The 12,918-nt window shown below is 37.8% G+C and overlaps 1 protein-coding gene across 1 annotated transcript; it reads right to left on the reverse strand.

Moving 5' to 3' along the window:
- Positions 1-1,260: 1,260 nt before the first annotated feature.
- Positions 1,261-6,015, reverse strand: ABHD15 (abhydrolase domain containing 15). Its single transcript, XM_072430658.1, has 2 exons — positions 5,008-6,015; positions 1,261-2,098 (listed from the first exon to the last, which is right to left on the reverse strand). The coding sequence occupies exons 1-2, from the start codon at positions 5,862-5,864 to the stop codon at positions 1,576-1,578; spliced, it is 1,380 nt and encodes a 459-aa protein (XP_072286759.1). The 5' UTR covers positions 5,865-6,015; the 3' UTR covers positions 1,261-1,575.
- Between the last annotated feature and the right edge of the window lie 6,903 nt (positions 6,016-12,918).

Consider the following 12,918-nt stretch of genomic DNA (forward strand, 5'->3'; position numbering starts at 1 on the left):
TTATAATACAAGTGAGTGCATTTATAGTTTGATGGTTGGAAACCTGTTCATATCAGACATAGAAAGTAAACACGACATCTACAATTGTTCTGTTTGTAGAGATGGAATTCTTATCTGAAGAGTTGGAAATTTCAGTGTGAAATTGGATGTCAGGCCTGTAGTGGATACATGCACTCATGCACCTATTTTGTAAATGTTCCTGGATAGATTCATGACTGTGAAAGATAAAACATCTGTCCTGGAAAATCCCCTCAGCTCAGGTGAATTGCTAAAAAACTAAAGTGTTTCAATGTTTAAATGCTTTACCACCTACCACAGATGCTTTAAAATGAAATACTCTGGCCTTCAAAAAAGAGCATCAATAATCTTCTATTCCACTGCTCCTGGTGCTGAATTTGAGTTAATCTTCCTACAGTTTTCCATTGAAACAGAACTCAGCAGGGAACCGGACATATGATACACCCAGAAGTGTGCAAGTTTTAGCAGTGGAACAGACGACATATTTATGCTTTCTTATGCAGGCTTGTCAAAATAAGACTCATGGGGAATACATATTGACACTCCCATTGCTCTCAATCCATCATTGCTATCTTTCATTGCTACTTGAGATACTGAGCCATATATAGTATGCATGTGACAACCCTGGATCACACACAATTTAGAATGGCTCCTCACAAATTTCTAATGTGACAAGTTTATTTTTGCAAAAACAGAAATAAAGAGTTGGCATTGCTAATGTGGTTGATGGTGCAAACTTTGAGAATGTCATTCTTACCCTAAGTATACTACCTCCTAAGTCACAGGCTTTGCAAGACAGCAGTTTAGAATTATCAGACACCACCGGCTACATGCTTGTTACAGATCAATAACTTGTTTAGTCACCAGGTAATTCAGCAATGGAATCATCTGTCTTTCTACTCCTACATAGTTCATTGTAACACTTGCTAGTAAAAACTGATAATGAGATGCTATATGAAAAGTGGTTTGTAAAGTACATTGAACTGTAGCAGGGGACTCACTGAGGTCTATTTATAAAGCAGAGTATCTAACATTCACTGAAACATTCTTTGTTGGAAAATCTTCCAGGTCCATGTGTTTTCAATGACAGTGATTGATTCTCCACCAGGGATTTGTTTTGGTGGATGTCAGATTTTCTGCTTTTTTTTTTTTGGGAAGGAACCATTCTGTTACTTAAAAAACTCAAAGATAAGAGATTTCCCTGTGATACTGTTTCAACTCATTGTAACAGACAAGAAATGGTATAGTGAACACAGACAGTTTTTATTTCCCATTTTACCAAAAATGGGGGTAAATCTCCCATGTAAAGGCAAAGAACACAATAAATAAAACCAGGAGATGCTCCTCCCTTCCTCACTTGTCCATAACAAAAAGTGTTATATTAAATTTTAAAGCAATGTGCTGAATGATGTTAAAAAAAATGGCTTTTGACCCCTGACAAGTTGTTCATGTTGGCATGGAATTTAGATACAACTGTCTTGTTTAAAGCTCTCAGAAATGTTTTAATACAGACACAAAGCAACATAGAGAACCAATGGCTGTGTATTTCAGAAAGGATCACCTTGTATATGATCTTTTCCAGCTGAAAATTTCTTTCTCCAGGTCCCTATAGACAGAGACCTCTCGTCTTTGCAAGGTTGGTCTTCTCCGCCTGCTCATCATATTGGAGTTTCTTCGTTTGGCCAACCACTTTGTTTTCTCCTCAATTCGGAAAAACTCTGTCACTGACCGAAAGTAGTCTAATGTAACTTCGTGACTCCATGCTACAGGGGAATCTCTAAGAAAACCACAGTGACCTCCAGAATGTGTTAGCAGCAGCAGAAAATAAGGATTGGTTTTGAAAAGTTCAATGGGGAGGGTAGACTCTGGTGGTCCTCGAATAGGATCATCCATGCTACAGATGCACAGAACTGGTACAGCAACTTCATCCACATCACGGAGGGGATCATTTTGCTCCCAGTAATCGTCCCAGCTGACATCAGTCTTACATTGACAGTGCAGAATTTCATGCAGTTCTTGTAGAGACTTACTATTAAATAATTTCTCAGTGGGTAGAATTTCTCCTAAAACTGTGTAGTATCTGAAATAAAAAAACTGAGATATGGGTAATGTAATGTTGTTGTCATTACTTTATAGACAGTATGATAATGGTGCTATACAGTTGAGAAAAATAGGTTTTCATTTCTATGATTTTATGAACATTAAAAAAAAAAAATCATCTAACCCTCGGCAACCTATCCTATGATTCTTAGTTTGGAGAACAAACCTTGGCAGCAATAACTTGAAGTAATTGTTTTCTGTGTTACTTTATCAGTCTCTGATCGCTGTGCAGAAAGTTTAGCCCACTCTTCTTTACAACATTGCTTTGGTTCATTAAGGTATGCAGTGCACAGGTCTCTAAGGTCCTGCCACAGCATTTCCATAAAGTTAATGGCCTGGACTTTGTCTATTGTTAACTTGATTTTTTCCCACCTCCCTGTTGAGGATTTGCTGGTGTACTCTGGATCATTGTGTTGTGTCTATATCTAATTTTTCACACACCTATTCTGTGTTTTCACTCACTTCATAAGTCTATTGGACTTTTAAGACGCATCAATGGAGTTTTAAGAAACATGTTCATAAAACTAAATTTTATTTGAAAATGCATATACCAACATTATTGGATATACATGGCGCAAAACTTTCAACACATTTCACAAGACGTGCTTCTTCAGAAAAAAAGAAATATTGCCTAGTTTTAAGACTTACTAAGGTCCAGGTGTTTTTTTTTTTTGTTTTTTTTTTTAATCTGTCCTGACACACAAAGCCTTAGAATTTAAAGAGGGTGTTCTTTCTTTTTCCCATTACAATACAAACCTTTAGCATGTGTTTTGTATTTTTTACAGCCTTCAGTACTGCAATTTTTTCAGGTATTGTCATTTTTTTTTTCTCAGATGTTACCTTAGATGCTACCAGCCCTGCATACAACAACATTCCCCCTATGGGTTTGTTAAAATTTAGTAGACTATATTTAACTAAATATCTTTATATAAACTAGCATAGACTTTCATAAATATTGTTCCACCATAATATATTTGGTACTGCAGCGCTTTGGCATGTCGTCAATACCAGAGTTTCTAGTGTACAACTTCCCAGTTTATTCAATATTCTCTATTTATTTAATAATTGGAATGTTAAAACCTTCCAACATGTACAGTCCTATCTTAAGGATGTAGTTACAGCAAGTTGCTCTAGACCAGACCTCAAAACATATTTTCAATACCTTTAAATCTAACATTATTTAATGTTTGATGTTTTAATGGATATTTAACAGACATCTCCCCTATTGTCCAACTAAAACTCACCCAAAACCTCCAAAACAAACATGCACGTGTTAATGGGAAATGGTAATAGGTATATCAATCTTGGAAGCAAAATGTATAAGATATGCACTGCATAATGCCTGAAAGCTCTTTCACAGGAATTGTCTATACAGTAATATTTGATTAATGCCAGAATGTGTAGCTAATTTCACCTTAAACCACAAACTGCATATATTACTGACAAGGCTCTGTCCATACCGGTACCACCCGTGGATTCATTTTTTGCCAATTTACCCTATTCCAGATTCCCCACCTTGTGTCTGTGTCTGTTTTTTCCTCTATATCCAGGCATCCCACTTTCTTTTCCCTTTTTACTGTAGCTTTACAATATTCTTCCTGACATTTTAATTCTTTAGATAAAAGAATAAAACTAATAAACAGCCCCACAGCTGATTTTCAACTAATTTTTCTCCTCATATCCTGCTTTATCACCTACACTATGAAGTATATGTAAGTGTACAGTGATAATGGGCTTACTCTTCCTATGGTTACAAAATGCATGGACTGTCCAGTTTGTAACCTCTCGTAATATCTTTTTTTGTTCTCTTTATATCCTTTAATGTAGATCCCATTAAACATATCATGTTCACAACTGTCTGTTATAGCTTTTCAAAAAGCTATGAACATTCTTGGAAAAAAGGTGAAAATACTATATCTTAAAAAAGGCAATTGTTTATGCACAATGCCTTAGCTTTCTAAAGATGTGCTTTAAGGGGTTAAAAATAAATTATAATATATAAATATTTGGGAGGTCAAAAAGGATCAATAGACGTGATGGTCTCCCTAGCTTTTGATAGATCAGGCAGGCCATGGCAGCCCTAAATGAATGTTCTCATGCAACAAAGATGTTGGGCAAGGTGTTTTATCTAGACAGGACTGGTTTGTACGAGGCTCCTCTGCCTCGATTCCTCCTGCACAGGAACATTACAGATATTTATGTTAAAAACTACCCAAAAAACCATTTTCATACAATGAAATTGTGCAGCCATGATTGACCATCCTCAAAAGTCTATGGTTATCTTACCTAAACAAGGGTTTCTACACCTTGCTTGTAAAGAATTATATTGAAAGTGTATATTAGTTCATAAAAAGGGGAAATCATCCTTACATTGCAAAATAAAAAATGCATATAAAAAAAAAATTGGTGGTCCTTTTCTATGGGATTTAGTGGTAAGCTATGCAGCTACCCCCTATTCTACCTAACATGGATCTGGACAAAGTGTGGTCTCCTCTCGGGTTGTTCTTATGTAATGCGGCAGCTCTAAATAGACATTTTTTTGCAAATATTTTACATTTGAAAATATAACTTGCACTAGGCTAATGAAAAGCTCAGCAAGTCCTTTCAGTTTTTTCTGCACTATTATGCAGATTTCCTGTGATGACAAACAACTGACTTATATGTTCACATGGCTCAGGTATGTAACAGACATGTTTTGATTCAAAATGTTACTATGTTGAAATCCCAAACAGGTAGGCTTTATAAATAAATGTTATGTATGTAATTCAAGGAATCATTTTACATTTCTATTTTATAGTTTTCAGTTATTTCATATCACATAAAAGCAAACATACAGACTATCTTAAAACCCATCCATATTCTACAAAATATCTTTAAGCTGTTTGTTACCTGCTGAGAACCGCTTTCTGATAAAGAAGCAGAGTCCATTCATACAGCCATGGGAGCTTGTTCTCAAACCACTCTTGGCAACGAAACACTGGAGAAATGCAGGATACTGCCGTCAAATAACTTGATGAGCCGCACTCCCCTAAATAAGATAGCAGAAGTCCAGACCCAAGCCCTTCACTGACTGCAAAGAGCATGGAACTTGGGTGCCTGAAACGGATATAGGCAACTGCTTCCTTCAAATCCCCAGGTTCACCAAAATCCTGTAGCTTAAGGGTTGTTAATGGGCATTCATTTTGGCCCCGTCTGTTAAAAATGACAGGGTAGTACCCTTTTTCTAAAGCTTGTAAACATAGGTTCTGAACGTTTCTTGTTAACTTTCCAAAGGGGTTAGGAATGACCAGGAGCAGTGGTGGGTTGCTTGTAGCATTTGTGCCTCTTCTCAATTTTGAGCTTTGTCTTGGGCCCACTACCCAGTCTAAGGCAACAATGCCACCATCTAAAAGTTGAAGGTGGTCTCTGAATAATTCCAGCGCCCTGTCGGCTGGTAGTAGATGTTGAATAAGAGTCTGAAGATTTGGACAGCTCCTCCACCACCACCGAGTTGGCTCTAATGGTGGCAAACGCTGAATGTCTTTAAGAAACCAATTGGCAAGAGCTGATGATTTGCATATCAGTTCATAACCTGCAGGGAGGGCATCCCATGAACCCTCAAAGACATCTTTGTTATAGTTCTCCACTTTGTCACTGCAAGCTGTTTCTTTTTTCTTTTTAGATCTTGATAGAAACCTGCTGAAAATGCTAAGCAGAAACCATAGAAGGGAGCAAAGAGAGTTCCACAAAGCTGATACTGCAATCATTTTCTGTCGCTTTAGGTATGATGTGTAATCTTTCTCTCATATGTTGTCCTTGAACCTTTCATCAACACTAACATTTTCCCATCTCCCTTACTTAGCAAGTGTGTTATTTATTTAAGTGTTCTGCTCACATTTGGCTTTGGGCTTTAGAAGAGGTTGAACTGTTTGTGTGCCAAATTGTTTAAACAGTGATTCGTGTTTGTGTTTAAATGAAGCCCGCTGCTATATCCTCTGTGCCAGTGATCTGCAGAGCTATGACCTATTAGGAAAGGTACTGTTTCCTATTAAACAGTAATCATTACTGCATCAGTATTTGTTCCTGTCTCCTCTCCTTGGGGGACACACAAACATGTTTTACATGCATAAAGACAATAATGGATCTAAAAGAAATGCTTTGATGAAGGTGGTTCTGTGGCACAGCCTACAAAAGCAGAGGTTTTATTTTCTTGATGTGTTTGAAAAGCTGCCTAGCCTTTACTTGGCTGCATTTTCTGTTTTCATGTGCAACAAAGACATAGTTATGGCAACAGGAGGCAAAAGTGGCTTCTCTATTTCCCACGGCACAAAAGGCCTAATACTACCTCCTGTCTAATGATTTATCTAAACAGAAGCAAGGTTTGACTAATAATGTCAAAATCATAAATGTACAGTTAAAGTAGGTTTAATTGCTAGGATAGCAATAAAGTTTCTGCTTTAATCTTTTGATCCTAAATATGAAGTTTAATTTGCTTTTTCTTGGTTTCATCCCCTCCTTTCTCCATAGTAGAATGTCAATTGCATTAAAGAAAAAAACATTTTCATTACATAGCATTTAGATAGCACTCAGTGATGTTGTGTGCTTTCCAATTTAATACAAGTAGATGATTGCTGGTTGTAGATTCTAACATGATATACATAGATTCCTGAACTCATCACAGTATCCTTCCTCAATACTTCTCTCAAGAGCCCTAAAGAAAACATAACGGGTGTTATGACAAAATCAAAATGTTTTGATAAGCAAATGTCATTCTGGGGTGGTGGGAAATCTTGGACAGGTTGCATTTACATACATACCACCTTAGTTTAAAGCCCACATAATGCAATTCAAGGGGTGGGCCAGGGACAGCAGATTTGGGAAGAGAAAGGGCCAGATGCAGGTTGTCCAGCCACAACATGAGGCATATCTTATTTGCTGCAACTCCCATTCTTTTCTGTTCTTCTCTCGGCGCTTTGGATAAATGGCCACAATAGTCTTACCCCTTGAGGTGAACAACTTATGCTGAGAGAGTCCCAAACTCTGCAACACGTAAGAGCACCTGTCCTAACATTTAATTCCCCCACAGGTTTCTCTTTCCTTCACTGACTTCTCACCCAGCCTCAACAGTCTCCCAGGTAAACTTGGGCCCCAAAGCCAGGCTGCACTGGGCCATCGGCAAAAGGGACCCTTAGCAGTAACTTCATCATCAGACTCCCCCTTACCCCTCACTTTCACAAAATGTGTCCCTAAATAGAAGCCCTCCCTGAAATTGGAGCAGCAATTTCAGCAAATATTTATTCAATTTAGGGATACCATGGGTATCAGGTATGCCATGATCACATTTACTCTAATACCTGGATCAATGGGCATATTGATAGATGACCTTGCAAAGAATATTAGCTCTCCTTTTATGACCCTAAAAGAGTAGCTTTGTGAAATACAGAAAGGAAAGTGTGATTTGAGTTTAAAGTGGTATTTACACATATGCCATTGTTTCCGAAGCACAACTCTTGGAAAACTCGGTTTAGAGTGCAGAGGTATCATTGATGTTGTATGATGTTTTATAACTAGGATAAGTCCACTCAAATCGGGTTATCTTTCATTGCAAAATGTATTCTACTGTTTTATAATGGAAGCGCACAAGAAGTAGAGATTGCATTTACTGTAGAAAAATGACACCTGGTGGGTTGATGTCTTTGGTTCACTTTCACATATGTCATATTCATATTGCTGCTTTGTAAAAACAAATGAGAAATAAAGTGTATTCAGTGTAAATCAATTACAACAATTCCTAAATGAATTCTGCAACTCTGCATTGCTTTTTTTTTAACGTGAATAACAGCTGGAAGCAGTGGAGAGACCTTGAGGCTAGGTAAAAAGCTTGTTTTAGGACTTTCCAGACAATACTGCAGAATTTGCTGCTTGAGACACAATTCTCCCTTGGCCCTGAAAGGAAGGGCCCTATCTATCTTGTTCATATAGCTCAAATTCCAGCTGTCGTGTTTGTAGTACGGGACTGAAAAAGAAAACTCACATAGGGATGTTTGCTTTGGAGGGAATGATCATGTTTGTTTTACCTCTGGTTAAGTCAGCAAGTGCATAGTTTATCTCTAGTTCTGATGCAACATTTAAAGCAAACTTTAATCTGTAAAAAAAAAAAAAAGTTTTTTCCACTTATTCGCTGAAGTTGCATGAAATGCCCAGCAATGTTTCTGCCAACAACAAAAAACTCTGCAGCTGGCACTGCCATCTTCCTTTCTTACATATTTGGAGGACAGAGCTGACCTTCATTCAGGGCCATGGCTCCCTTTTCATAGTTCTCATGGTTTACAGCTGTGAGAGGGATATAACTAACAGGGAGAAGGTTCAGACAGACTTAGATATTGGTCATGATTGGGATAAATAATAATGATAAATAACAAGACCTTTAACATTTCTTCTGTACTATTTTTATTCTTAACACATTGCAATTTTTTACATCTTTAAGAATTTATCATGTGCTTTAGAATCTTTCTGCTAGGAGGTTTTTTATATGTCTTCATTTCAGTATGATTATCTTTTCTGAGTGCTAGAAGCTTATGTAACAAAAATAAGCAATATGTCAGTGTTCGGTCTATATCACTCAGGTAATCCAGCAGGTGACAACTTGCCAGAGAGAGGATCACTATACAGGGAAGAGAAATACTCCCCATGTGGATGGAATGTGAGGTAGGGATACATGGAAGTAGCCAGGGGTGTAGTCGTAAAAAGAGAAGAGGGGGCACGGTAATAGTGAAAGCTATGCATGGTAAGCGTGCATGCAAATCCTTGTTATGTAAACGGGTCATTCCCGAAAAAAGTAAGGGCATGGCGTGCCCATCCCACTATACCCCAGGAAGTAGCCGAGCATTTCCCCCTTTCGTTTTTATCAATCTTGTTACTGGTAAGTTATTTATTAGCCACAATATCAAGTGTGTCAAATTAGGCTGCAATCACACTAGATGCACGATGCATGTTCATACAGTGTTCATACAGCCAATGGTGCTGTTTTTATTAACTTTTATATCCATTTTCAAACATTCTAAAAGCACCATTGTTCTGCATTATGAAATAAGAATGCCAACTATAGAGATAGAGGGAAAAAATACACAAATATTGGAGATACCTAGGTCTCTTTCCTAAAAATGCATGATTTTAAAAATGTGTTAAAAACATTCAGGACTCTTTCACACGAATGTGTGTATATATTAAGGAGGTTTATTCATGTGGGCACACCACTAAGCACAATGGTTTTTAAAGTTTAAAAAAAAAAAGGCTCTTTTGTCTTTATTTGTTTAAACATTTAGGTTAAAAATAAATGAGTTGCCCTACTACACACATGGTATTGTACAACATATGTGCCAAAGTTCTACATACACCTAAATAGGTCGTTTGATAGTTCAAAGTTCTAAAAGAATGAACCAGCCTTTGCCCATTTTAACAACTTAAATAATTGCTGCTACATGCTGCCCTCTTGTGGCTGAATATGAAAATATTATTCTACAGCTATAGAAGTTTTTTTCCTACTTTTGCTCATCTTTTTAAATCTCTCCTTTGGTGTCTTTCTCTATATATGATTGATCCCACCAAACATAGTATATTTTACACTGTGTACCAAAATCATCTCAGGAGTGCAGTTTATCAGTGATTCAGCTTTTGTTAAATGCTCTCCATTCTCCATATGGCTACATAGGTAGATAGAAGTTTTGTGGACAGGGCGAAGTAATTATTGAAGCTGGTCTCTGACATAGGAAATTAGGTACCAGGTAGTGGGGGAGTTGAGGTAAAGTATATCTAAACCCCAAAATAATAATGTTATAAATCACTGTTTACGTGTCCTTAGATGTGATAGTTGTTGATGTTGTAGATGTTTTTTGTTTTAGAGTGTTTCAGGAAATATTATAATAAGTATATGTATATATATAAATATATATATATATATATATAATGGTTCTATTTTTCTTCATTTTTCTTCTATTTTTCACTATTTCTATAGAGGCTAAAATTCTCTGGTGGAGAATCTTCCGTATCCATGCATTTGTACTGGCAGTGATTGCTTCTCAACCATGGAATATATTGTTTTCACTGCTTTATAAAAAGAACAAGGTACTAAATATGTGGGTTTGTGGAATTATTTCAGAATTGTATAGTAAGTATGAAACTTGCTTCTTTAATAACTTATGTTAGCGGATAAAGAGCGTTACACCATCCATATTAATGAAAAACGTGATAACTACAAGACTCTCCTGGTGCTAATCTCTCGTGTGATAGAATGCAGCAAGTGTATGGACCTCACTACTGTCAGCATGCAGTTCTGTGGTTTAAAGGGCAAGTTTACAATTAGACTAAAGTATATTTACCCACACTGCCCAACCCTCCTTATCTTAGAATCCAACTGCAGCCCAAACTTTTTTTTTAATAAGACTTGGGAAGAGCAAATACCTCTGAAACTCTTTGAACAAGTTTCGCCGTACTTCCTTTCCCAGACAACAGAACAAGAAATGACAAAAAATGTGATTTATTGCAGTCTGTGTAATGAATAGAGAGATTTCCTATTGCTTCCTGTAAATGAAATCATAACTGAAGTAATCTCTGGGTTGCATTGCATTACTTTTATAATGAATCATTGCTGTGTACAGACATCTTGAAGCCAAGTCAATCATTCTTCATCCACAGTGGAGATTTTTCAGCTATGCAGCAAGACAGATCTTGATTTTATTTATTCCGCATCATTATTATTACACAGTATTTATATAGCTCCATCATTTTATGCAGTGCTGTACAAAGCCCATAGTCATGTCACTAGCTGTCCCTTAAAGGAGTTCACAATCTAATATCCCTATCATGGTCATATGTCATTACCACAGTATAAGGTTAATTTTTTGGGGGGAAGCCAATTAGCCTAGCTGCATGTTTTTGGAATGTGGGAGAAAACTGGAGTACCCAAAGGAAACTCCATGATGAAAGTGTCCTGAACAAGGGCAGCATACATAATTGTTTCACTTTTTGTTTCCTCTTTTCCATCCATTGCAGTGTAATCAGCAGGTATCTATTCACCAGTGTACAGTGGAGAACATTGTCCTAAAAATTGAATATAGAGGGCTACCTACCACAATCAGAGATTCCAATCATGGGAACAAAAAGAAGTGTAAAATGAAGCTAGTATAAAGAGACTGATTTTTGCCAAATGGCATCAGTCATTGATGGTGACAAAGGATGATGCGCTTTAAATAGTAAGAGGTACAGCCTAAAGGTATAAATTAGGCATCACATAGGCTATCCGCCCACGTTAAACAATCAACGACAGAGACAAGTACTAGCTAGCGTCTGTACATCTGTCCCCTGACATTGTTTATCAATATGTCCCAATGGATCTATGAACAACCAAGCAGGGACAGCTACTGTATATACCTATGGAGGACCTCCCATTCATCCTTCCCCCCTCTCCAAAGAACTAACCAGTGCTGTGAGTTCGGCGCTTGTTTGTTCTAGTGTTGTGGGAAATGATCAGGAAAGGTTTCCAGAGACATTATTATAAAGCGTCACTAATCTAAATCTCATTTAACTAATGCAGCTAATCTAAATCTGGTCCAATGTTAGGGTAGAGTGACATGTGAAGCCAGAATATAAAGCCTACTAATTATGAGCCACATGTTGCCAAACTAGGAAGTGACTCTGCAGCAAGCCACCTGCTGGTTGCCTGTGGAAGCATGTGCAAGGTGTGCGAAACCATAGTGCCACCAGCAGGCAACAAAGGGAGCTGCAGGATTGCTGGCACAAAATGGGGTTCAGGGAAGGAAAGCAGAATGTCATGTGACAGGGTAGAGTGTTATGATAAGAAGAGATTTATTTTCTCTTGTAATGACGCTATAGTGATCATTTTAAGAGGAGTTAGCCACAAGTGTCCCCAATTTGCATCTACATCTTTGGTTTTCTACACCTCTCCAGTCAAGGGAAATTAGGGTTTGGAAAAGGAGAGTGTTTATTAATAGGTAAAGTTTTGTTGTAATTTTAGCCATAAGTGTTCCTCACTTACAATTGTGGGTTCCTACTCCTCCCCTTTTCAGGGAATTTGGGATTGAAAGAATGAAAGCAAAGTAGCATAGTATGGCAGTTAAAGATTTGTAACATGGCAGGTAGAAATTCAGGGGCCCCATTTCCAAACATCTTGCCATGTAAGTGACCTTGAGGATCCCCAACGTGCACGTTCAATTTCGGACTTCTACAGGACACCTGGCATTGTAGTTTCACAGGTTTCTAAACTTATCCCCCAATATCTTAAAACTCCTCAACCCTAGGGGGCTGCAATTTTGGTTGCCAATATGTATCAGGGTAACCTTCAAATTCTGCAATTTTCCTGTTGACATGACCAACAATTTAGGAGATATGAAGGTTTGAACATGGAGAGCTGCTGGGCTACAAAATAGTACAAGCATCCTTTACAAACAAACAGCTATCATGCGGCGGTGCTGGTGACGTCATCTCACACGCCTACTTGTACACGCCTCTTTGAATTACACACGCCCACTTCCACACGCCCCTAGGGTAGCACAACTTTAGAAAGCAGCTCTATTTGATAGAACAGTAAAGAGTAGACTGGTTGTAGCAGCCATGTGTTTCCTGAGCTCCGCCCACTTCCCCGCCTTCTAGGAAAGAGCGTCTTTTATGAAAACATTGCACTTCAAGATGTGACGTGTGTGATTGGTGGGTGGAACGAGGAACAACCAATAGAATCAGAGTTAGATGCCTGTTTCTCTGCTGATTGGTGCAGACGTGTCCAGGCTTGGAAGCCGTATTGGTGAC

Source organism: Pyxicephalus adspersus, chromosome 1, assembly GCF_032062135.1.
Source record: "Pyxicephalus adspersus chromosome 1, UCB_Pads_2.0, whole genome shotgun sequence".
NCBI classification, from domain to species: Eukaryota; Metazoa; Chordata; class Amphibia; order Anura; family Pyxicephalidae; genus Pyxicephalus; species Pyxicephalus adspersus.